The sequence below is a fragment of the Rattus rattus genome, chromosome 9 (assembly GCF_011064425.1).
Source record: "Rattus rattus isolate New Zealand chromosome 9, Rrattus_CSIRO_v1, whole genome shotgun sequence".
NCBI lineage: Eukaryota > Metazoa > Chordata > Mammalia > Rodentia > Muridae > Rattus > Rattus rattus.
In genome coordinates, this window is record NC_046162.1 from 33,412,638 (window position 1) to 33,438,822 (window position 26,185).

At 51.0% G+C, this 26,185-nt stretch overlaps 1 protein-coding gene across 1 annotated transcript in view; it reads left to right on the forward strand.

The window, feature by feature from the left end:
* Adamts2 (ADAM metallopeptidase with thrombospondin type 1 motif 2) overlaps nucleotides 1-26,185 on the forward strand; it is a 200,688-nt gene that overhangs the window by 151,543 nt on the left and 22,960 nt on the right. The window contains exons 5-10 of the mRNA XM_032913325.1: nucleotides 7,594-7,677; nucleotides 22,688-22,844; nucleotides 23,774-23,879; nucleotides 24,549-24,692; nucleotides 25,063-25,195; nucleotides 25,570-25,683. Of these exons, the coding sequence (XP_032769216.1) occupies nucleotides 7,594-7,677; nucleotides 22,688-22,844; nucleotides 23,774-23,879; nucleotides 24,549-24,692; nucleotides 25,063-25,195; nucleotides 25,570-25,683 (738 nt within the window). The remainder of the gene's footprint in view (nucleotides 1-7,593; nucleotides 7,678-22,687; nucleotides 22,845-23,773; nucleotides 23,880-24,548; nucleotides 24,693-25,062; nucleotides 25,196-25,569; nucleotides 25,684-26,185) is intronic.

Sequence of the window (26,185 nt, forward strand, 5' to 3'; positions counted from 1 at the left end):
AAGGGAGGTCAGCGAGCAGGTATGTGGCAATAGACAGCCACACAGCAGGGACAGAGGGTAGCAATGGAGTTCAGTGTTGGTGCCAGTAAGAGAATACACTTAGGCTTTAGACAGGAAAGAGCTAGGAGAAAAGAGAAAGGAAAAGCTGTGTTCTTCCAAGTTAGGCCTGTGAATAAGACAAAGTTAGCATGGCTCCAGGACTGTCTCTCAGCAAGTGAGGAAGGGGTCCCTGCAAGGACAGGTGTGTCTTTTAATTAAAGGGATAATTGCCCCTCCCATCTCTTTAGCTTGAATTGGCCTGGCTCAGGGGTGGTCTCTTAAGGAGGTGATTGACAGGTCCCAGTGTATTAACCCTTAGGTCAGGAGACAGTAGTGCGGAATGTTCCACTTTTTGGAACAGATCAGAATGCCGTGTCTCAGTGTTCTGACCAGGACTTAAGGAACAGCAAAGTGGGTGTTTGCCTTTTGAGTGTTACCAGGAAAATGGGAGGCAGGGTTCAAAGCTGCATTCACCTCTAAGGCTCAAGCCAAGAGGGACTGAAATCTGGGACACGAAGCAACAGCTCCCATTACCTGACCCTCTTGTCCTGGATAGCTCCGCTAACATAGTACTGTACGCTGAGGATTTTTCTAGACACTTTGAAAACACTTTTGCATCAGCCTTCATAACAAACATGAGCCTCGAGGACAATTACACCTCCATGCCTGAGGACACTGAGATCCAAGCAGGGTGAGAAAGCCGTTGATGTCACATAGCAGGACTGCAGTAGGCAGTCCCTCCTGAGACCAGTGCAGCTGGGACTAAGGATCCAGATCCACCCTCTGCTCACCCCGAAATCCAGAGCAAGGGTTGGGCAAAGGTTTCCTTTGGTTATTAACAACATGGGAGAGTTTCTATGGCAACCACGGTTTTGTTCAGTGCACTACCCTACTGCTACCTTCAGTAGAGCATATTCGTGGAGTGTGCACTAGGTTCTAGGCATTGACACCCTACCTAGGGGTGAGGTAGCTTGGGCCTCACCCCAGATCCCTTGCCTAGTGAGTTATCCCCTAACCCTGGAGGGTATGGAGTTCCACAGGAGAGGAGGTGGGAATCTGGGGGGGGGTCTATCTTGGTCACCATGTTCAGGTTAAAGGAGGGGCTTACCTTATACATCATGGCTTGCTAAGTCCCACCCCGCCCACGTGACACACCCATTTATGCTCCAGAAGATAAATACAAATATTCCTCCTCTGAGGCCAGCAGACTGCTCCCCTAGCTTCCAGCAGGGTGTGTTGTATCCATCTCCCCTCCCCCAGCTTCTGATTGCTCAGACTTGAGTCCTCCAAATGCTAATGGGGTACACTGTCTGGTCTCCCCAAAATTCTAGTGTGTTCCCACTATCCCCAGCCTCTACCTTGGCAGCCCAAACCTGGCCTCTTCTCTATTTACCTCAGGAGTTTGCATAGCAGCCACTAGGGGGCTATGCCCTCCCCCACCCTTTAGGGACTCCCTGAAATTACTTTACTCTCTAGGTTTTCCAAGGTGAGCATTAAACATTGCTCACTGCCCCCAATGTAGCTCAACACAGGCATGGGGATCCCACCAGCAGGTCTGCCCAAAGCCTGTCAACCAAGCAGCAGGGCCAACAGGCCTCCCTCATAAGGAGCCCCCTTTTGTGGTCAGGTACCCCCATTTTGTTCCCAACTCTCCTTCTGCCCCATCTCAGGCCAACCTCCAGGGCCCATAGTCATTTCAGGGATACTTTGCCACCAACCAGGCAAACTTTGACATTGTCATGCAGAACCAGGTCCTTCCCAGTCTATTCCAGAGCAGAAACTTGGCTGCCTCTTTGCATAAACAAAAAGCACAGCACAAAGCATCTCCCCCAAAATGCCAGCTCCTGCCTCCAGCACACAGAAGTGCTGGAGCTTTGAGCCTTTTTCCCCACAGGGCTAAAAGGCTCCAAGATCAATTTCCTAAAGACAGGGCTCAAGGACACTGTCCTCAGGGCTTCCCCTCCCCCGTGAGATCTGGGTGAAAGTCGGCTGCCTCTCCTACCACACAGGCCCTGGGTCAGGATGCCAAAGGAGGGATGGCTGCAGTGGGGGAGGCTAAGCAGCCTGCTGTTCCACATCCTCCAAAGTGGTCCTTTCCATCCATCCATCTGTCTGTCTGTCCATCTGTCTGTCTTTCCACCCACCCACCCATGCTCAACTCTACTTAACACTTACTAAGGGCTAGAATCACTGTGTAGTTCTCTGCACAGTTGTGCTAGGGAAGGTAAAGTTAGTGCAAAGGCCTGAGGTGGGGCTGGGCCCCTGTGCAAGGAGGAGCTTAGAAGAGGCAGCAGTAGGGTTCCATCTTCCTGACCTTGACATCACGTAAAGAGCTTCAGAGTCCCTCCAGTACGGTGGAAAGGCCTGGAGGTAGGAGGAGTTTAAGCTAGGGAGTCAGTACCAGCCTCCTTTGAAACAGGAATCACTGTGTGCTCCCCCTACCCCAGCCTTTTTATTCTTCAAATTCTCTTAAGGTATCTAAGGAATTCAGGGCTGGAGAGGGGCTGTAAGAATTCCAAGTATGCACCTTTCCCCAGGCTGTGTGCGTGCGTGCACACGCGTGTGCACAATGACAGAGTGCCTTTGGAAGAAGGCAGATTGAGCGAGCTATCTGGAGCCAGAAGTCCGTTGAAGAGAGCAGCTCAAATAGAGCTGGAGAAGGTAGGCAGGGCCATCATGAAGTCCCAGGTGGTGCCTGCCTCTGAGGGCCACGGGGGAGCCACTGAGGGTTTTAGACACAGGAAGGATGAAGTTACACCGGTACCACCGAAGGGCAGTGTTAAAACTGGAGAAGGGAGACCTGGGAGCTCCAGCCAAGTTAGCCCCTTCAGGTGTTTGGTCAGTGACAAGCAAAGTGAGGGACACCCCCATATTTCCTTCCAAGCTCTTACCACTGTCCCAAGTGTGGAGCAGGCTTGGCAGCTTCTAAGCAAGCACTGAGGGTGCTTAGAGGGTCACCCTCTACCTCCATTCAGGAAGGCAGCCCCATACCCGTTCTTCTGACACTCAGGAAGACCAACCATTCTCTGCTGGGACTCCTGGGTACCTGTCTCAGACCTGTGGAGAGGGAGCAGCCAGGCCGAAGTTCCTGGGTGACAGCCCACGGTGTGGCTGACTCACGTTGAGATGTCCCATTGAGGAGCTAAGAAGGGCCTGTCACTCAGCTGCATGCACTGACACACTAAGGTCTAAACATGGGGGAAGCACGGCTTTCTTTCTGTTTATCTTCTTCCAGCTAATGTTACTTGTTCCCAAGCTTCCAGACCTAGGAAGGAAGACCACGAGTCACCTAGCTCTTGAGAAGCAGGCTCGTGTCTTCCTGTTTAAAAGCCTTTGGAAGAAGGGTAAGCCCTTCATTAGTCAGCTTTTCCTTGCTGTGACAAAACACCTGAGGTTTTCAACTTAAAGACAGGAAAAGTTTCTTTGGGCTCATGGGTCCAGAAGTTTCAGAGCACAGTCCCTTGGCCTTTCCCCTGGAGACTTGCGGGACATCCTGATGTTCATATGACAGAGCTGTTCATATCATAGTGACTAGAAGGAAGCAATTGAGAAAGACAGACATAGAGACAGACAAACTGACCCAGGTCCTAATCTCTTCAGGGGCATGTTCCTGATGGCCTAACTTTTTTCTCTTAGACTACGCACCCCATCTCACCCCAACCCAAAAGGTTCTACCAGTTTCCCAAGCGTCTAGTACAGGAGCCTTTGAGGGACATTTACAATGCAAACCACAGCAGGCTCTGACTGCTCTGCTGGGGCAATTATAAGAAAGCAGCATGGAGCACGGAGCCAGTGTGAGTTACAGTTCGTCTCTTGCAGCTCTGGAAACTGACAACTCCAAGATCAAGATCTCCAGCTAATGCAATCACCTCCTAGCTATGTCTTCACATGCAGGAGATGAGGGGGAAGATGGAGAGTGGACCAGAGGGAGGGAGAGGAGGGTAAGGTAGCTCTTCGGTGTCTTTTCCCACAAGGTTCCTAATACCATCGAAGGACTCTAACCCCTGACCTCAACTACCTGACTATTTCTGAAGTTCATTCTCAAGAAACTATTCCATAGTGGATTAAAATTTCATCTATGAAGGAGGTGGTGCATAGTTGGTCTCCACAGCACAATCCTTGCTCCTACATTAGGGAACTGCATCAGTACACGTGTGTTCCATGGTTTCTGCCCTTGAGGCTGAGGACCTGCGCTTGGAGTTCACTCTTGCTGTGGAAGCCATTCTACAGGCCTGCCCTCCCCTCCTGCAGGTCAGCAAACCTGGGCTCCCCCTGGAACGCTCCAGGCAGTGTCCCAGCTCCAGGTGAACTGACAACAACCTTGCCCTTGTGCCATGGGGCTCAGGTGACCCCTGGCATCTGCTGTCCATGGCTGGGAGCTGACCCCACTGTCACTTGCTCACTGCCCAAGCATATAAAGTCTTTGTGTGAGCCCTCCGAGCCCCTGCGGATGGGAGTCTGTCCCTCTCACAAGCACAGGCAGCGAGGGGTCCGATGTGCTCTGCTTTTCCTACTTGGCCATGAGGGCTGCTGTGCTCTCATTATCTCCCCCTCCCCACCCTCAGAGGAGACCCTAAAGGCTAAAGCTGCAAGGTTGCCTTTGCCCAACCCAACCCAACTCTCCTCCCCACCCCCACCCCCACCGCACCCTCCAGCCCTCACCCTGTCCCTATCCTTCATGGCTCTAGCAGGACTTCCAGGGCCTCAACTCTTCCCAGCTGTGACGCTCAGCAGGAGTCTGTGAGCCCAAAGGACCCGGCCTTGCTCATTATGGATAAGCAATTAAAAATACAGAAAGCTCCTTTCTTCTCTAAGTAAAAGGTCTGGTTTTTAAGATCTGTTGTCTCAGCACAGACTAAGAAAGAAAATCTAGCTTGGGCCTCAAAGCTGAGGCAGCAGTGCCTGTGGTTTATGGGGGTCCACCCACTCCCCAAACCTCATGCTGAATAGTGGGGCAATCCAGTTTGCCAACTATGAAAAATACAGTTTGGGTTTTCGTAAACACCATTCCATTGTGAGCTCTATGGGAAGCACTTGTACTCTTGATGTTACAAAGGAGACAGCGGGCATGGGTGATGGGTGGTAGGTGAGGTGGGCAGTGGGTGAGGTGGAGGTGGGCAAGGTAGCACAGCCCTTGCACTCTGCTTTCGAAGCTGCAGGTGCTGAAGTGGGTACTTGGGTATTTAGTTAATGGTCCTCAGGGCTGTGCCATGCTGCTAGGCAGACAGCACATGCAGGGGACCCAAGGCCAGCGCACAACACAGAGCCATGATTCCATGTCAGCCATGCTCCTGCAGCTCTGATCCTCACCTCTTCCCCAAAGGGGAGAAGTCAGGAGAACAAAAGCCAACTTGTAATCAGAAATCTGCCTGGCTGCGCAGAAGTTCCTGGCAGAGCCTGTGTGTTGGGGTTGAGGGTGGCATTGGTTGGGGACCAGTGAGCTTGTTGGCTCTGGGCTCTCATTGGTGCTGTCTTTGTCCACAGCTGTGGTGACAGCAGCAGCCACTGGGCTGTGCATCTCCCAAGCCCTGTGTCCCTCTCCACCTGATCCATCACCAGGGTGATTTGATTTTCCTCATCCCAGTTAGATTTCCCGAGGCAGCTTCCTGCTGTGGAGAGCGATTACAGTTTACCAAAGAAGAAAGTCTGGAAATTGGGGTGGAGTGGGCTGTGACTGGTGTAGCTTAGCCACTTCTGCCTCTCCAACAAGGGCCTCATGGGCAGCCTCTAGGCCCTGTCTGCATGCACGGTTGGTCCACACCTCTCCCCTCAGTGACTCCACAGATTGTCTTCCTTCAGTGTTTGCTGACCATTCGCTGCTCTGCTGTGGGGCTAGGAGGAGGGACATCCAAGGAGGGGAAGTACAGACTCGGGGGAAGCTCAGTGGCAGTGGGGCTTGAGAAGGATGGGGTACCAGTTCTCCATAGCAGGTCTGACTTGGAGGAGCCCTTCCAGGAGGGGGTGACTCTGAGACTGCACTGCCAGAGGGGCTAGAGTTTGCTCCATTAGTGAAGGAGTGGGGAGTGAAGGGCTGGTCCAGCAAGTTCCGAGTGTGAGGTGGGAAGATGGAGGTGACCAAGATAGAGGTGACCATATGGCAAGGAAATGTCTACCAGCTCTGAGTCTGAGGTTTCTGGAAGGTGTCATGGAAGGTGGTGGCCATGTTGTAGAGCATGGGAGTTCATCCCCCCACCACACACACACCCTTTTGTGGTGTGAACATCTGAGGAGGCCTACAGATGCCTGTTAAGAATAATGTGTGTGTGTGTGTGTGTGTGTGTGTGTGTGTGTGTGTGTGTGTCTGTGTGTGTGTGAATATATATATATATGCCCAGGTGCTATAGATGCCAGACTTGGTGTCCTGATCTTACTATTTCCTTGAGATAGGGTCTCTCTCTGAACCCAGAGCTAGGCTGGGAGCCACAGGGATCCTTCTGTTTGCAGGGTCTGCAGTGGCACCCTTTCCAACACTGGGGTGTCGGGTACAAACAGGGAACAACATCCCCCCTCCCGGTGTGTGTGTGTGTGTGGGGGTCCCTGACTCTCCTGAAGCTTACTGTGTAGACCAGGCTAACCTGACCTTGGACTTAAGAGATCCACCTGCTTCTGCCTCCCAAGTGCTAGGATTAAAGGTGTGTACCACTACCACCCAGATTCAGGCATGGCCCAGAATAATATAAAAAAAAAAGTACACAAAAGTAAAATAGTGATCAAAATGTGAAAGCAGACCATGACAGGCATGACATGGCACAAGGCAGGTGGGACCAGAGACCTAGTGATAACTGCTCCCGTTAATGGGATGAAAGTAGAACCAGTCGTGGTCCAAATGGTCCACATCTCCAACTGCAGCATCCTTCAGCACCCACAGAGCTCCGGTCCAGGACCCTCTGAGGTATTCAAATCTCTGGGGTAGCGTGTGTGGCATTTGTGTTTAACCTACATACACTCTCCCACATGCATCAAGTAATCTCTCCGGTACTTATAATGCTTCGTAAGGCACAAGCGCCATGTAACTGGCTACTGTATCGTTTAGGAGGGAAAAAATGTCTACATATCTTCTGCCAACTTTTCTCCAAATAATTTTGGTCTGGGTTTGGTTTGGTTGGTTGACTACATGGGTGTGGAGGTTGTGGGATAAGGAGTGTGGACTGTAGCAATGTGCACGGGTAACGTTTCACACTGAGCAGCAACAGCCAGAAATGGCTTCTGCCCTGACAGCTCTCATTCCTTCTGGAAGGTGAGAGGTGGTGGCGAGTGAATTCTCTGGTTCAAGTTCAGCTCTGAGTGAAGACTCTGTGGGCCAGCAGGTGGGATGTCTCAGGGGGGATGCTTCGGAAATCCAGGCAGGTGGACGTAGCAGCCGGGACCGGAGAGGGACGAATCAAAAGATAGCCTTAGAATTGACGGAAAATTGGAGGTAGGTATGCAGAGAGAAGAGACAGGTGGGGTCCCAGGGTTCTTACCTGGGGCTTTAGGAACAAGATGCCAGGTGCATAGCCAGAACTGGGTTTGGCCCATGGTCCCTGATGATATATCTCCCTGGCTATCTCTCAGGTCAATGAAATCTACCATGACGAGTCGTTGGGGGCCCACATCAACGTTGTGCTGGTGAGGATTATCCTGCTGAGCCACGCGAAGGTGAGACCTCCTGTCCTCTACATCTCCTGTCTCTGCAATGAATGGGGGCCTCCTTTGAGATAGTTCGTTCTTTCACACTACCCTGCCTTTCTCTGGACACCCTATAGTCCTATAACGAGCAAGAAGCTGTAAACCCCCCACCCGCTACAGGCTCCGTATACCATTTACCATGATGCATGACCCATTTTTTATAATCTAAGTTCTGTTACTCAAGGCGGTAAGGCCGACCGACCTTACCACACTGAGACTCCTTACCGCTGCAGAAAGAGCTGTGATCCCAAGAGGCTGAGGCACAGACAGCATGGGTGTGGCCAGAACACGAGGATTCAAGGAACCCTTGCTGTCGTCTTTGAGTGTGGGAAAGAGAGAGGGAGGCAGTGAGCAGGTCCATGGTGCCCTCACTATAGGCAGATTCAGGAGCAAGGCTGCCCCAAGGTGACTGAAACTGGGCTTGAGGGACTGGGGCAGGTGGAAGGCAGCAGAGTGTAGACAGACACAGGAGGCTGAAGTGAGGTTGAGCTGAGACCAGAATTCTGTCTCCGAGGTGGCTCAGGGGATCCAGGTTCTAAACAGCTGGTTTTCTTATGAAAAGCACACTCAAATTATTTGCTGTGTATAGCGATGTTTCTGACATCGGTCTTGGGAACCCATGACTTGTGTATCCGCCATCCACCTCTGACCAGGTCTAAAAATCTCTTCTCATCTGTCTTCATGTCTTCAGCCCTCTGACCACCAGAGGGAACCACCAGGCCCCTCTCTCTTGCTCTGGAATGTTGAAGCACCAGGCCCCTCTGCCCCCATCTTTCTCTTGCTTCTAAACGCTGAGCCCCTCCCCCACAGTCCTGGAGGATGGATTAGTTACTCTTGTTACTATGACAAAGTGCCTGACAGAAGCAATTTCAGGAACGATTTATTTCCGCTCACATAAAATGTTCCAAAGAAAGCTATTAGGCACAGAGGAGAGACCGGCAAAAAGCTAACTGAGGGCGTGTTTAATTCTGTGCCCAAGCTCTTTTAAGCTTTGCATGTTCAGGGTCGTAGTGATGGGGTGGGGGTGAGGGCAGTGGATATGAAGTCATGTTTCCTTGTCATACGGAAGGATGTGTGTGCTCTCTGTGGGACTGGAGAGTGCTTTGAAACGACACAAGTGTTTAGGTCTTAATGAACATGTCAATGAATTTTCTATGATTAAAAACTGAAGCCCTCCCCAGTCAGTGTGCTCCGGTGAAGCGGCCCCAGTGTGACCACAGTCAGAGAAGAATACTTAGAACCTTAAAAAGAACCGGTCCACTTTGAAAAGCTTGGGCTTTGTTTGGTTTTTGGTTTTGGTTTTTGAAACAGGGTCTCATGTAGCCCAGGCTGGCCTCAAGCTCACTGTGTAGTTTGTAAGGATGACCTTGCACTTTTGATCCTCCCGTCTCAAGTGTTTGGGTTACAGGTATGCACCAGCGCCCCTGTTTTTATGTGGCGCTGGGGACTGAGCCCAAGGCTTCACGCATGCTAATCAAGCACTGCCACCTGAGCTACAAGGCCTGCCCTTCAAAACACTTTTTTTAAAAAACTGACTGGGCAGAGTATTAGCATTATAACTGAAAATCGTTTGGTTTGATTAGGAACTTGTGCACTCCTGGATTTGGGTCCAAGGTGAGGGGAGGGACTGAAATCAAGGCCGATTGCCTGCCCCTCCCATCCACATTAGCATCCCTATTGATTTGCAACCTCGTTCAGCTCCAGTTGAGGCAGCCATGTTGGTGAGACTTCGTGGCATGGCTTCTGAAATTAGTAGGAGACACAGACTCATGGCAGACTTCCTGGTCCTCTGGCTCTTAGAATCTTTCTGCCTCCTCTTCTGCAATGTCCCCTGAGCCCTAGGTGCGAAGTTTGTAGTTGTGTCAGTGGGAACTGGGATCTACAACTGCATTTTGATTGGTTGGGGTTTTCTGTAATGTTCCCCATTCCTCCCCCTATTTCATGGTATATGTGTTTTGTTCGGAGAGGAAGGAGAGCCTTCCATGGGTTGGTCTGGGCATCAAGCGACAGCCCAAAGCTACTGCCTTATCCTTACCACACTAGATCAAAGTTTAAAACCTGTGTGTTTTGTTGCTGAACTGTGCTGAGAAAGCCATGGTTCCTATTAGGCCTGAAGAATGTCCACCTGTCTCCTAGTCTGAATGTGGGCAAGACTTCTTTCTAGCTCTGTGCTGGAAGCGAGGAGGGAACAGGAGAGAGTGGAGAAAAGAAAGCCGGGACGGGGGGAGCAGGCTCTGGCACGGATGAGGGTTGTGGCACTGGAGAGACGGTGCAGGTTAGGGTCACTTTGCAATCCTGACGAGTTGGGAATCACATAATAAGCTGAGTATTTGTGCAAATGTCTGAACCCCAGCTTCAAGGGAGATGGAGACAGGAAAGAGTGCTAGGGTTTTATGGCAATCTTGTCTGGTTCAGAGAGGGAGAGGGAGGGAAGGAAGGAGAGAGAAGGAGGAAGAGAAGGAGGAGGAGAAGGAGGAGGAGGAGAAGGAATGAGAAGGAGGAAGAGGAGAAGGAGGAGGAGAAGGAAGAGGAGAGGAGAAGGAGGAGGAAGAGGAGAAGGAAGAGGAGGAGGAGGAAGAAGGAGGAGGAAGGAAGAGGAGGAGGAGGAGGAGGAGGAGGAAGAGGAGGAGGAGGAGGAGGAGAGGAGGAGGAGGAGGAGGAGGAGGAGAGGAGGAGGAGGAGGAGGAGGAGGAGGGGGAGGAGGAGGAGGAGGAGGAGGAGGAGGAGGAGGAGGAGGAGGAGGAGGAGGAGGAGGAGGAGGAGGAGGAGGAGGAGGAGGAGGAAGAGGAGGAGGAGGAGGAAGAGGAGGAGGAGGAGAAGGAGGAGGAGAAAACCTTTCCTTAAAGGAATAGATAGAGTGATAGGAGGACACCAGTGTCCTTCTGGGCTACATATATGCACAGGCATGCACGCACATATGTACATACACTCTTTTACACACACATAAATAAAAATCCAGATCTGGGACTGAGGTTGTAGCTTGTTTGGTAAAGTGATTGCCTGATTTGCCCAAATCCATGGGTTTAGCCTCCAGCGTTGTATGACAGAGGTAGGGATAGGGTTGGCATATACACATAATCTCAACACTAGTGAGTTGGAAGCTGGAGCATCAGGAGTTCAAGGTCATCTTTGCCTGTATGGTAAGTTCAAGACCATCCTGGGATACGTTAGAGCCTATCCCAAAAACGAATAAGTAAAAGCCAAGTTGGTCATCGTACAAGGGTCCACCCGTATGCCCTCTGCCATGGAGTTTGGCTTTCTTAGGGTGACATGATCTGATCTGCATTTCTAACAGGTTTCCCCACACTGAGGACACTGTTGTCATTCATGGGAGGATGTGTAGACTGTAGCCTGGCTACAGTGATGGAGAAAGGAAGGAAGGTAAAAGAGCATCCTGGGAGGCCACATTCAGAGCACTTGTAGCTCAGTGGGTACCTGGGTGCAGGTAGCGAGACACAGCCAAGTAGATGATCCTGACCTGCTGTGGTTCACATGTTGATTGTTCTTCAAAGTCTCACTACCGCAGTGTTGGTCCTCCGATGGCAGTACCTGAGGACACGGAACCTGTAGGATGTGGGGAGTTCTTTAGATCACTAAAGGGATGTGAGACTCTGCTTCCTGTCTGTCTCTGCTCCCAGTAGAGACATGGCCAGGTGTTCCTGCCATGGTGTGTCACCCTCATCAGAGGCCACATCTACAAGGCTCTCGGACTTTGAACCTCAAAAACGATGAACTAAACGAACCTTTTCTGCTTATAAAGTTCATTGTTTTGGGCGTTTTATCACAGTAGCATTAAGACAAATACACTCAAGACAGGAAGAGCAGATGAGATGCTGACTCAGGGAGAAGCTCATGCGTTCAACTGACACCACCCCAGCCTAGGTGCCAGGATAGATTAGCGCAGAAGCATAAAATCCCACAGGGAAACCTGGTGTAGGGGTAAAGATGAGAAGCGTTTGCACAGGGGAATGGGCTGTGTGAGGTGGCAGCTGAGAAATATCCAAGGGGAAATGAAGGCAGATGAGCAGAGCAGGGGTGGTGGGTGCAGAGAAGCTGGGAGGCTCTCTTGTTTTTAAAACTTTGAAAACAGTCCTGAGAGATGATCGCTAGACAGCCAACATTTTATTTAAAGGCGGGGGTGGAGGTAGTGAGTTTCCCTGAAGGTGTTCTGTACAGCTGAATGATAATAGATGTTTGCCCAGAAAAAAAGGCGGCCAGGTGGTGCTCCTACAGCAAAGGAAAGCAGGTGCTCCCCGATGGCAGCATGTCCCGGGGACTTCGGGATGTGCGTGGTGAAGCTCTGTGGGACACATTGGAACATGTTGTTCTTCAAACCTCTTTCCACGCAACTTGCTTTGGAAAATGTCACCTTGGAGGCAGTGGCAGTTAAACTAGCAACAGGTGGGTCCTTCCATGCACACACAAGTCCCTGAATTTGGATCCCTGGCATTTGTTTTAAAACAATCTGGGTGTGGAGGGATATGTCTATAACTCCAGAACTGGGAGAGCAGATACAAGAGGATCCCTGGGGACAACACAGCCAACACAGCCAGACCATCGAGCTCCAGGTCCAGGGAGAGACCCTGACTCAAAAATAAGAGGGGAGCACCCAACATATAACACACACACACACACACACACACACACACAATCAAGACACATGAATTTGTTGACACATAAGTGGTTCTCATACTCTGATTCTAAAGGTTTTTTCTTATATTTGAATTACAAGAAACTAATATTTGAGAAGAGCAGACAAAATTATTATCGTTTGCTGTTAAAATCCAAGAGGATCCATTGTAAAGTCCATGGGGTTAAAACTTCAGTGGTAAAGACAAACAGCCACGTCACTTAGTGGGCACAGACCCTGAGGAATGTGGACGTAGGTAATTTCGTCATTGTGCTGACAAGCTAAGACAGATGGCCATGATGCCACTAGATGATATCATCTCATGGGACCACTGTTGTACATGCCAACTAACTTGGATTGAAATTTCATTTGCAAACATTGTGACCCAACAACACAAGTAGGCGGGCAGGTCTAATTGAGAAAACAAAGTTCCCTGCACCAAGGCCGGAGAGACAACTCACCAATTAAAAGGGCTACTGCTCCTGCACGAGGGCCCAGGTTTGGTTCCTAGCACCTCCAAGGTGACTCACAATTGATTAGAACCCCAGTTCCAGTAAAGTCGACCCCCTCTTCTGTCTTCTGTGGAGTCTTGCATGTACACGGTGCACATGGACTCAAAAGAACTTACACACATACACATCAAGTTTTAAAAATGTCCCCTGAATCACAGACATCCAAAAATGTCTCTGAGGCAGTACAAGACAGACATAGAACAGACGGGAAGAAAGGGGTATGCTGTTTGTGACAGGGGAATTAAAGACAAAAACAAAAACGAACAACAAAACCACCACACTGCTTCTTCCAGAAAGACTGAGGAAGGAGCGATGGGTCTTCCAGGTCAATAGCTGGATATTTAATGGAATGGTTCTGGGGTTTGTTAGAAACAGGAACATTCTAGAACAGGTGTGTGTCCTGTGGTAAGATGGTGCAGGGACAACTTGTTGCCCCGGTGTCTGGAACGAAACCCTCCGGGACTGCGACAGGAAGCCAATCCAGCCTTCGAATCTTGGTGTCCTGGATATAGAAGTGCAGACAAGGAGATCATGTTAGGAGGCCATGGTGCTGGTGCGCCAGTCTGGAGAGGAGGGGCAGGGGCACTAGAGAGAGGACAGATTGCTGCTGGGCTGCATGTAGAGGACTCAGAGCTGGAAATGAACATTTTCAGACTAGAACATGGAGGAGACCATAGAGGTGTGTTAGCTTTTAGTAGCTGGACTGAAATACCTGAGGCAGAAAACTTAAAGGAAGGGAGCACTGCATCCAAGCCTGTGTTTGCAGTGGATTCATTGATGGCTGTTCAACCTGTTGCTTTGCGGCCTTTCGTGGCAGAACAGCATGGAGGTACTATGGTGTAAGCAAAGGGTAGTGACCTCTGGAACAGACGTGAGAAGAGGCTAAAAAGCAAAGAGAAAAAAGAATGAGTGGCAACCCTCTCTTCCAAGGCATGACCCCGCAGTGACCAAACTTCCTCCCATGAGGCTCCTCCTCCAAAAGGTTCTACTCCCTCAAGGGCAGTTCCACTGGTGACCAAGCCTTTAATAAACCCCTTGGGGGACAGTGTAGCACTTAAATGATAAGAGGCATTGCACTTGGCTGTGGACAGACAGCTTCAGGCTGCAGGTCCAGGAGCAGCATCTGGGGGTGGAGGGAACTATGTGCCCCCTGGGGCCATAGGTGACAGAGGACAGGGGTGCCCCATTCCAGGGCAGCCGCCAGGGTCCACAGAGGCTGGCAAAACAAGGATCCAGCCTCTAGCCCTACTTGATTGCACACCAATAACTTCTGCAGGTGAATTATTAGAAAAGGCAAATGTGGCTGAGCCTAAGATATTAAAAAACAGAGCCGTGCTTTTTTTAATGATTAAACTCCATAAATTTCCCAAGAATCTCCCTCCCTCCAGTTACGTGTGAAAGTTTCTCATTTCTGCACTTACCTTGTGTGGAAGGCACCCGTGGACACAGATCACAGGCTCTACCTCACACAGCTCTGGGGATGAGGTTCTGTGTCGGGGCCTCCACAGAGTGGCGCGGCTGTACAAGATGTACTCTGAGCTCAGGAGCCCTGGCCTCCTCAGCGCATTCTGGGCTGTCCAGGAACAAGACCTACACAGCTGTTCCTTGTCAAGTGACAGATAAGAGGCCAGCACCATGAAGCCAGCACAGTGAGGTAAGGCAGACCTTGTGCACAGAGAGCTGAGGGCTGAGAAGCTCAGCACCTACTGCCCCTCCCCACAAAGACTCAGTAACAGGGAAAGCAAAGCTTGGGGGCGGGGGTAGCTAGATGGGACTGTGGGGATGGGACAGGGTTTACAGATGGGACTCTGATGGTTAAGCTTGATTGTCAACGGGATAGGGTTTGGAATCACGGTAGAAACAAGTCTCTGGTTAACTGTGGTTGGAGGACCTACCCTGAATGTGGGCGGCACCATGTGGGTGGCTGGGGTTGTGGGCTGAAGAAAAGGGAGAAAGCAAACAGAGCTTCCTGATTGTGGATGTCACGTGACCAGCAGCCTCCCATTCCTGCCATGGTGGCTTCCCTTGAACTGAGAGCCAAAAAACTGACTCTGCCAGGCAGTTTGTCACAGCAACAGGACCAGTGACTAATACAAGGAAGGCGACCTCACCTCTGTGAGAGTTTAAGCCCAACAAAACCAAGGTGGCTGTAACCAGGAACTCCTAAGCTGTGCCTACCACAGTCAGGGCGTGCTCTGGGGCTTATGGAGCTATGACCTGGTCTTGGCAGAAAGTGGCACAGACCTATAGCTCCTACCATCCATCGCCAGTCGTCACTGGAAATGTGTCGGCCCCTCCTCCCAGGCCCTCCCTGCCTTGTCTCCAGGCCCCACTAGGCTCCAGTGGGGGCTAGAATTGGCAACCCTTACATGAGTGACATGTTGTTTATCTCTCGCTTATGGGAGGCCTCCGAGTTATCTCAAGTTTTTCCTAAACAACATTTTTTTTCTCCATTTCTTTTATATATTAAAAAGAAAAAAGCAGGAGAAAAGAGATTATCTTATTTTATACAATATGCCACCAGCCAGGGAGTAGAGCATCAGCCACACTCGTGGGTTGCATAGCAACTGGCTTTTCAATTGATTTTTTGAGAAGGAACCAGAGCTACTCAAGTGTTCTCATTTTAAATATTTCCTTGGATGATGGAAATCAAAGGAAATGGAGATGAGAGACTTGGGGACATTCTGAGGACATAAGGTATCTTGTGAAGGCCAGCTCAAGACAGGGTCTGTGCGGCGCTTGTTGAAATTCGTCAGCGTTTGGGTGAAAGGTCAGACAGTCTTGGCCTATTACGAGAAGGCAGAGACATGCTGTGAGGAAAGGGCTCCACAGGCTACAGCCTTGGACCAACACCACTGTGCTCTCGCCGTGTGCCCCACAGCAGAAAGACCAGAGGAGGCTGGGAGGTAGAGGCTTCATTCAGATAGCCTTGAGTCAGAGACCCTTGAGGGCCAAGCTCAGTCTACACCTTTGCCTGGGAAAGGCCCCCTTGCATCCTAGTAGGGTAAAACGTAGTTACCTGTCCCCAGTCATCCTTGGCACCCCTCCTCACCCAGAGCTTTAGGCCTAGAATAGATGAAGCGGTGTTAGGGCTGGACACTGCCATTGGGGGGTGCCTCAGGCCCTTTGATCTGCTCTCACAAATATACCTCAGGTTGGATACTTAGTAAACAACAGAAGTTTATTCCTCATAGTTCTGAAGGCGGGGACGTCCAAGGTCCGAATGCCAGGAGATCTGGAGTCCTCACAGGTAGCTGAATGCTCACGAGTGGCCGATGGGGCAGGCCTCAGAGCTGTATGAGAGCCACTCCAGTTCAGGGACCTTTGTCCTCCTGACCTGATGACCTCTTAGGGTCCCACGTCTTAATACTATTGTACTAGAAATTAGGTTCCAAGATAGGAATTCTAATTTTTAGACCATGACAGGAGTTCCTATTCAATCCTGTTCTAGTAGCTTGGCTTTCTCAGACGGGCATGGCTTCCCACCCACTCTCCTCTTCCTGCCCGCTCTTCCCTTGAGGGTCTAGGAGGCACCCGTACCATGACTTCTGAGCCACCCACATCACCTCACATGCCACCAGAAGACACTGTTCATGTCAGCCCAGTGGTACTTATGGGACCTGGGTGGCTTACTTAACATCACAGAGGAGGAACCCTCATGCTTGGCAGCAATAGTTGCAGCCATGGAGGTCAGACAGGGTTCACTGTCTGAAGCCCCCCACCTTGGCTGTATAGCCTTCAGGCTCCCTTCTCTGGGAGTCAGCTGACTTTATTTATACCTCTTTCTGGGATTCCACGCTCCGTGATCCAGAGGTATTTCTCAAGAAAACGAAAGCACACTCCCGTAACTGTCAGAGCAGTGTATGTTCTAATCACTACGTCTTAGTGTTGTTGCCGGGGAGGAAGCATCCTAGTATCCTCAAAGCCTCACCCAGTTCTGTCCCAGGCATCCTGTTGGGGGACTGATAGGCATCCCCAATGATAAGGGGACACCCATAGTCACTGTCACTATCTCCATATGTGGCTCCATGGGGCGAGTGATCTACCAAAGGTCATATGTGACAGCCACTTTGTCACTAGAGGATGAGCCAGTTGCTGTCATTCTATCAGGCTGGAGAGCCTGGCTCCCCTGTGGCTTTCCCCCTGTGTCCAATGTCCCCAACCAACAATGACTCTGCCACTCTATGTCCTCACTTATGGACTCAGGATGGTGTTTAGAGACACTTTCACTGTTACAGGGTCTCAAATGGGTGTTAACACCAACTATTGCAAATCGTATGGCCTGCCCACAGGGTCACAGGTCAAAGTCCCTGAGTTCTAGACTGGGTGCTCGGATTGGGCCCTAACACTCTGGGTCAGAGGAGCTCAGAGAGGAGTCAAAATGTCCAAGACTAGCACTGACCTGAGCCTCTCACCTCCAGCTCCAAGCTCCCTGTCCACGGCCCTGGGATTGGGTGTGTGGCCTATGTGCTCACAGACACATGGTGGCACCCAGCCTGCAGATCCTTCCTATTGCCAGGCATGGAGACTGGCCTCCAAGCAGCAGATCCCATTTTTCTGTCTCCTTGACTGAAGAAGGGAAGAACATAAATAATTCAGTTCATTCCACAGTAAACAGTCAAAAGTGCACAAGTCTTAATTGGCTTGTTAAGGGTGAGACCCCTGAATCTGTCTGGTGTCTAGAGGGCCACCATTGCCCAAATGCAAGTCAGATCTGCAGCCCAGCCTGGGGGAGCTGTGTTCCCTAGCCTGCTCACCTCGCTCAGTCTTGGCATTGCATTTTTGTAGCAGCAGCGCCACCTGGTGGTTATTTCTGTAGCCTGCCCTTCCTTTGCCTTGTCTAGAAGTGGACCTACCTGGCCAACCAAACTTTCTCCTAACCTGTGTATGACTTTCACTTCCACCTCCACCTCAGGATCTGGAGTCAACGACTTTAACGGCATGAGGTGAAGTTTCTTATCTGTGAATTACGATAATGACAGTGGTTATGTCTTAGGCAGTTTTGAAGTTTAAGTGAGACAAAGGCAGAAGCTTGGCCTCAAAGGACCAGCAGGTCATGAACACCCAGAAAGAATTGGTTGTTGCCATCAGGATTTGGACCCATTCCGGCCGGTGATGCTTTCCCACGAGTTCCAGGGAATGTTCCTGCAGCCTCTAGGCTTTGTTCTTCCCTCCCTGGCCCAGCATGACTCTCCAGCATGTATATTTGGGTTTTGTTCATTCATTAATTCACCCTCTTTGTGATAAACATGTGTACCCAAGGAGCAGCCCAGGGCTGGCCTCAACCCTTTATAACAAGTGGTGTGTCTGGAGATGGCCTGTCGGACAATAGGCTTCATGTTGAAACTTGGGTAGCAAAGCCCACGGTAAAAGAATGACTGCTCTTCTTAAGGTCCCTGTGGAGCGCTCAGTGAGCCTCCTGGGAAGCCCCCTCTGCTTCCGTGCTTGGAGACAAAACTCCTCAGTGGTGAGAGAAGGCTTAGCTTCCCCCTACCAGGAAAGGATGTCTATGCCCTTGATCATGGGTCCAGGTGTCCACAACCCTACACTGCGGGCTCAGTGGCCCTGGACCATTTGGGATCTCCACACGGGGACCAGAGTTGTGCAAACAACAGTGTCACTATGAAGAACCTTCCACTACAGGATGTGAGCCCTTAAGCCCTCAGGAGCTAGATCCTTCCACTCCCTACCACTCAGCCTCAGGGAATGGAGATGCCATGGTCCACTGTCAAATAGCACCATGTGCCCTCTGGACCCCAGGCTCTTTGGCTGTTCTGCACTGCCAGCCTATAGAATCAGCCACTACCCCAACCACCATAAGGATGGCCTCCTGCTCAGTCATCCCCATTCTGGCTCGGCTGAAAACAGGCACACGAAGACTTCCCTAGAAAAACCCATGCAGGAGCCAGGCTTCGAATGCTTCCAGAGCTAAGAGGAAGTCAGACAGCCCAGACCAACGACACAGTCCTTCCAGCCTCTGGTAACTTCTGCCGGAGGTTCGGACTTAAGAAGTTGGAAGGTTTCTCCTCACCCTCGGTTTTATTCTCCACTCAGGATGCCTGCAACTTGTGATCTCAAAATATTAAATAGGAAAATTCCAGAAACCAAAAGTTGGCGACATTTAAGTTGCAGAGGCTGTTCGGAGGGAACTTGTTGACATCAAGCACTGTGTCTCCTCTCCCCCCCCCCCCCATCGCACCAGGACACTGGATTATCACCTGTCCAGCGTATCCACATCGTATGTGCACCCTGCTGCTCATCACCAGCAGCCTCGGGTATCAGGCCGGCTGAGGGAAGATTAAAAGCCTGAAGTACAGGCTCGGGATGCAAACAAAGCCGTAGAGAGCTTGCCATAAGTTTAAGACATTTACCATAAGTATATACAGGAAAACACAGGATCAGCACTCTCTGGTTTGCAGCACCCACTGGGAACTGAGGATTCTCTAGCAGGTTCCCTACAGCTAGCCGAGTGGCAATTGGACTGCCTCTGAAAGTTGGTACCTTGCCCTGTTTGCAGCCAGGTCTCTCTCCAAGGGCCTAGACAGGCTCGGTGGTCCCAGAAATCTCTGCCTCATGCAAAGTTCTTTAAACTGTGTTTAGATTATGTGTACATGTGTGGAGGTGGGTAGGGTGGTTATATGCATGAGAGTAGGGATGTCCACAAAGACCTGAAGGTCCTCTGAGCTGGAGTTGGAGTCACAGGCAATTGGGGGCTCAGGTCTTCTGCAAGAGCAGTATGTACTCTTGAGCACTGATCCATCTCTCAAGACCCTTGAGAGGAGTCTTTAAGGGCATGTGGGGGAAGGGCATCTGGTGGGTCCCAAGTGGAAGGTATGGAGGGTGAGGGAAAGAGGCATGAGGAAGGAGGCAAAAACAAAGGAAGCAGAAAGTTCTTGGTTCTTCTAAGGCACATCAGCTTTTTAGTTCTTTTTTTTTTTTAAAGATTTATTTATTTTATGTATGTGAGTACACTGTCGATATCTTCAGACACACCGGAAGAGGACATCAGATCTCATTACAGATGGTTGTGAGCCACCATGTGGTTGCTGGGATTTGAACTCAGGACCTCAGGAAGAGCAGCCAGTGCTCTTAACCACTGAGCCATCTCTCCAGCCCCAGCTTTTTAGTTCTTTAAGCCTCTGTTCTATTAGCTTAGCTTGGGCCCCAGGTTGCCTCTTGACCTTAAGGCAACCAATTGTATATATTCAGTGTTGGATTCTGTATCAGGAAGGAGGCACTCCCTGAAGATTTTGCCGAGTGAGCAAATCGTACAGAAAAAGACCATCTCCTTTGGGCTGGAGAGGTGGCTCCATGGTTAAGAGCACCGACTCCTCTTCCAGAGGTCCTGAGTTCAATTCCCAGCAACCACATGGTGGCTCACAACCATCTGTAGTGCGATCTGACTGCCCTCTTCTGGTGTGTCTGAAGACAGAGACAGTGTACTCACTTACATAAAATAAATAAATACTAAAAAAGAAAAAAGAAAAAGACCATCTTCGTCGAGATGGCTTCTCCTCAACACTGTGAGCAGATCACACGGGTGCTAAGCCATGAGGCACTCCCCACGCATCCTCTGCCCATGTCTGCACTCTCTGGGCCTGACATCTCCTGTGTCCCAGCAGATGTTGAGTCCTCTGACAGTGCAGTGAGGCACACTTACTTCCCCTTCCTGGCTCCCTCCCTCTCTCTGGTAAGGATTGGCTCTTTCTAAAATGCACATGAGTCCTGTCCTTAGCCCCGGATACAATATTAATATCTTGTCACAGGCTGGCCTTTGGACAGGGCACTCTGTGAGCCCTAGAATGCCCCAGACCCAGTAAGGACAAGAACACTTCCCCTTGGGCCCTCAGTGCCTGCTTGAGATAGGCCAGACCTTGAAAAGATTGGGAGAAAATCTTTGGTTGGTTCTCCACACCCACAGCTCTGCTTCTGCCAATTCCACCAACTACAGATGGAGGATAATCAGGAGGAAGCACGACATCTGTATTGAACATATGCAGCCTCTTATCTTGTTATTCCCTAAACAATCAGCATAACAACTACGCTCCACGCTTACACGGTGGTACATGGCATACGTCACTTAGAGTGGATGTAAAGGATGCAGAGAGAGGTGTGAGGTTGTGTGCGAATGCTGTATCCTTTTGTAGAAGGAACTTGAGTGTTTACCAATGTGGTCTTCACTGGAATACGGAATTCACTCCCCCAACAGACACTAAGGCTAACCAGATATGCACTACCTAGATCCTGTTACTTGAGACGCCTGAATGCTTTATTTCTTGGGGTGTCTGCATACATTATCAAGACTCACAGGGTATATCCCATGGGTACTGTTTTCTGAAGTTCTACCTTCCTGGGTTCCCCCTCTATAGTGCAGCTCCTATCTGGGACAGTGCTCCCCAAGTCTGTCTCTCTTCCCTGCCCTCTAGAGATCTTTCTGGGGATTCCAAAGCCAGTGAGCAGAACCTAGGCCCCTTGAGCTCTGTCCCCATAGCACAAACCCCTTGGGGCTGAGGAACACTGTAACAGTCTGCCTTCTTGGAACAGGCGGAGAAGAAAACAAAGCAAGAACAAAAACACAAATCAATATTTCAATAAATTATCCTGCCGCGGCAGTGAAATCACCTTGTCTGCCAAGAGAGGCTCAGGACTGGAGCCCAGCATTTTGGGGGGAAGGAGAGAATCAGCAGGGGTTTCCACAAAACAGTGGGGTGCTCTGTTTACTGCAGTGGTGGGTCCTGTCTGCAAGGTGGGGAGGGGGGTCTGTCCACTGGAAAAACTGTCTTTATTCAGAAGTTCTTGGTTGGGTGATTTGGAAAATGGGATCGAGTTTTGTTGTCTGTTAGAGCCATTTTTGTCCATGCCAACTGGTACGATTGGTTTGAATGGTGCTTGGGAATCGAACCCAGGTTTTGGGTGTGCTGGTCTGACACCGTACCCACAGAGCTTTGTAAACTTTACATTTAACAGTAGACCCATCCAAAACATCTGCTCTGAAAAGTCTGGGCTTCTGCTTTGAATGCCAGCCATGGGCCAATGTTCACTGGACCCAACCCCTAAAGATATCTGAGTCTTCAACCTCTTCCCAGGACCTCTTAGGGGTGGGGGAGGAGCTCCGTCTGCATAGTATTGACCCATTTACTCTTACCCAATGTCAACCTGGCTCCTGTCTCCAGTCCTGTTCCCGTCCTGATCGCTGTTCCTAATCCCTGACTGTATACTCCTGGCTGAACTCTTCAGTCTCTTCCAAGACTTGGCTGGAACTCTTTTCCCATGCCGATTTAGGGCATGTAGATCAGCTAACTGCTATCTTTCACCTGCCAGCCACTACCCTTGCCTGAAAGTGGTCATGGTTCCCACAAAAGAAGTATGCTGCTCTGAGTTCTTTTGGATGCAGGTGACAGTAACCACCTCAGAATTGCTTGCCTCATTTATGAGGAATGCAGCCCGACAGTTCCCATGGCCGGATGCAGTGGCTTCCCCTGTCCACAGGCTAGACGGGTAGCATGGTGAGGGCCAGCTCTCTGTCCGACAGTCTCAGGCAAACAGAGTCCTGCCTCTGACCAATGAGTGAGCCTGGGAGGAGGATGGTTTGCCACCAGCGGAGACAAATTTATAGCACCCACAAGTTTGTAGCAGGTGAGGATGACCAGGAACCTTCTCTTGCATTCAGAAGAATAGGACTGAGCGGAAGGCAGATGTCATGGGAGTGACTTAGCAGGGAGCTTCGAGGCCCCTGGACCGGATCCCCAGTAGCTTGGCTCTGTGGCACAGCCACCTGCTCAGCCTCTAGGTAACCTGGCAGGTACTAATCCTTCTGTCTCTCTCCACCCCACTGTAGTCCATGAGCCTCATTGAGATTGGAAACCCCTCTCAGAGTCTGGAGAACGTCTGCCGATGGGCTTACCTCCAGCAGAAGCCAGACACAGACCACGATGAGTACCACGATCATGCCATCTTCCTCACAAGGCAGGACTTCGGGCCCTCGGGCATGCAAGGTTAGTCCTGTGCCTACAGATGCAGGGGAAGAAAGCTGGGACCTGCCAGGGACTCCTGAGCATTGAAGCCGAGTCTAGAAAATGCCTTGTTGGTAGCGTCTACCTCCTGGCTCTAAGAGACCACTAGAGCCTGGATCATTTCCCCAATACCCCGTCCCCCACAAACAAACAAGCAAACAAACCCATTCTGTAGCACCGAGGAACTGAGGAATTCAGGAATGGCAGAATAGACAAGACTGAGCTTGACAGCCTAAAGAAGAGGCCAGGTCCAGGGTCTAGACCCGCAGGGTTAAGTTTCTTCCTCCGGCTGCTGAGGAACACATTCGAATAGGTTACCAACTGCTTCTTTATACAAGGTTTCAAACCGAGCAAAATCAACAGGTATAAAAGAAAAAAAAATGACCAGACTGCACGATTGAAGATGTTAACAGACACTTCTTAGAACTGATAGACAGATAAGAAAATGAGCAACGGCATAAACGTTTCAGTGAGGTGAGATGGTTCAGTTGGTGCAGGGACTTGATGCCAAGCCAGGGGTCAAGAGTTCAGTTCCCAGGACCCTCGTGGTAGAAGGAAAGAACTGACTCCAAAGCGCTGGAAATGATCAGAGCCCAAAACCCAGGAAGAAGCAGAGAAGCAGAAAAAGTCAGCACACAGGGCGGGGGAAGCTGCCGAGTGGGCAGGAAGCTGCCAGGGTGACAGACAAGACCAGGGAAAGACCTGCTGTAGGAAACGGATGCTGGTTGCAGTGTGGGCCATCACAGGCAACGTGGCCACCATGGTGATGGGCAGAAGGCCTAACGTCAGTGCAGGGTTCTTCTGAGTCCTACCATGGGGGGGCGGGGATTGATTCTGTAGGATTACACTGGGGTTGTCTGGGGCTAGGACTCTAGGCCTGGCGGCTGGAGCCACCTTCTGTCTCCTCCCAGGCTATGCTCCCGTCACTGGGATGTGCCATCCCGTCCGCAGCTGCACCCTGAACCATGAGGATGGCTTCTCCTCGGCATTTGTGGTGGCTCATGAGACGGGCCATGTGTAAGTGGCCTGCCTGACCATCCTTGTATGGGAAAGCCAGATGCTCTACTCACTGACCACTTTTCCCTGTGCCTGAGAAGGACAGCCATGTAGGAAAGCCACTTAGACTTGCCCCGCCATTCTGGCCTGAGGCGGACTTTCTGCTGGCAGAACAAGTCAAATCAAAGACGAAAGGCACCTGGGGTCAGAGCCAGTGCTCTGGGCCATAAGAGAGTCAAGAAGACATTATCCCGTTCAAGTCTCAGGTCCGGGACAGAACCTTACCCCATATTGTAGATGGGTCACCTAGGCTCTGAAGGAGGGAAACCCAGGGTCAAAAAGCCTGGACTCTGCCCAAATGTCCACATTCCAGGCATTAGATGAGACTCTGGATCTTGGGGCCAGATAAGCTGATGGGGGTGCACAGAGGAAGAAGGGGTACCCTGGATGCTCTGAGCTCGGTGTTCACTCAGAATAGCGTGGCCCTCCTTGGGGACAGAGTGAGGGCCCTGGTTTGTGGATGTCTGACAGAGTAGCAAGCCTTGCTTCAAGACTCTAGTCCAAGTAGATCAGACCAGAAAAGCTCGGAGATGTTTACTGTGTTAGAAACGCCGTCCTGGTGTTGTGATGTGGGCACATGGCAGGTGAATGCAGTCGGGGTCCAGTCGGGCTGCCTTGCTCCTCACACAGGCTGGGCATGGAGCACGATGGGCAAGGCAACCGCTGTGGTGACGAGGTACGGCTGGGCAGCATCATGGCACCCCTGGTACAGGCTGCCTTCCATCGATTCCACTGGTCCCGCTGCAGTCAGCAGGAGCTCAGCCGCTACCTGCAGTGAGTACCTGCCCTGTCCCCCAAGGGTGATCCTTCCTTGGGTTCAGTTCTAAGAGAGCACATCACCTAGTTTGCCTGGGGGCAGCCTGAACTCTCAGGCCTTGGAGCCTGACGTGCAAGGGATGGGTGACAGAGCCTGATGCTAGCAGGGGATCCTGATTCGTGGGGGGTGGGGTGGGGTGAGGTTCTAGTCCTGATACTGAGTGGGCCTCAAAGCTGCCCTTGCCAGGTCTTGAAATCTTAAATTGGCGGATGAGGCACCAAAAAAAACAAGAGTAATGAAGTCTTGACCACCATGGTAACTCCAGAAAGGACCTCAACTTCCCCCACTGAGGGTTGCTTGTGGCACCTACGTGTCCCCCCCTTACAGTTCCTATGACTGCCTGCGGGATGACCCCTTCGCCCACGACTGGCCGGCATTGCCTCAGCTCCCAGGGCTGCACTACTCCATGAACGAGCAGTGTCGTTTCGACTTTGGCCTGGGTTACATGATGTGCACTGCGGTGAGTGTCCCCAGGGCCCTGCGGTGATGACACTTAAGGCACCAGCCACTCCTGCCCAGGGCCGTAGGGATGACCACTTAATGTCCATGATGGATATTCTACCTCTCAGGTGCCTGCCAAACCTCCCCGAGGTGGGTGGCCTCCAAAGCTGGAGACTTGGGGACCCAGCAATACCCAGAGATCCTGTCATAGCCACACTGCATGCACACGAGCCTCATGGCCCCAGAATCAGATGAAGCTTGCAGCACCCACCCACACAGGCATGTTCATAGCCAGTTCAGGTGGTAGGATCGGGGTGAAGGGGTGGCGTTCTGCACGGTCAGTGGAGGAGGCAGGGTAGCCAGATAAACTGAGGGTATGATATTCTCTTCCAGTTCCGGACCTTTGACCCCTGCAAACAGCTATGGTGCAGCCACCCAGATAACCCCTACTTCTGCAAGACAAAGAAGGGTCCACCTCTGGATGGGACTATGTGTGCACCTGGCAAGGTGAGTCAGGACTAAGTTTCTTCACATTTAAGGCACACGATAACCAGGGACAGGCCCTGCAGTATTGCAGAGGCGAGCTGGAGGCCTTCTGAGGAGGCCCCACCCGCCCTCTCTTTCCTGCTTCCCCACTCATATTTTGATACACCCTGTCATGTAGCTCAGGCTGGTCCCGTTATGAAGCCAAGGATGACTTTAAACTTCTCATCTTCCTGTTTCTACCTGTGATAGGATTGTAGGCGTGTGCCACCATGCTAGGTCTGTATGGTCCAAAGGTTAGAACCCAGAATTTCCAGCATACTAGACAAACCTCCCCAACCTTCATTCCTACTTTCTAATCACTCCACACACTGGACAGATTGGATGTTCCACACCACAGCAGAGCAGTCATCTCACGCCCCCTTCCTGCCCATGGACCTTCCATGACCCTGTCTTGGGTCAGTTTGCCATGAAGCCAGCAAGAAGCCTGGTGGCTCCCTGGTACAGCAAGGTTTAGCCTTGACAG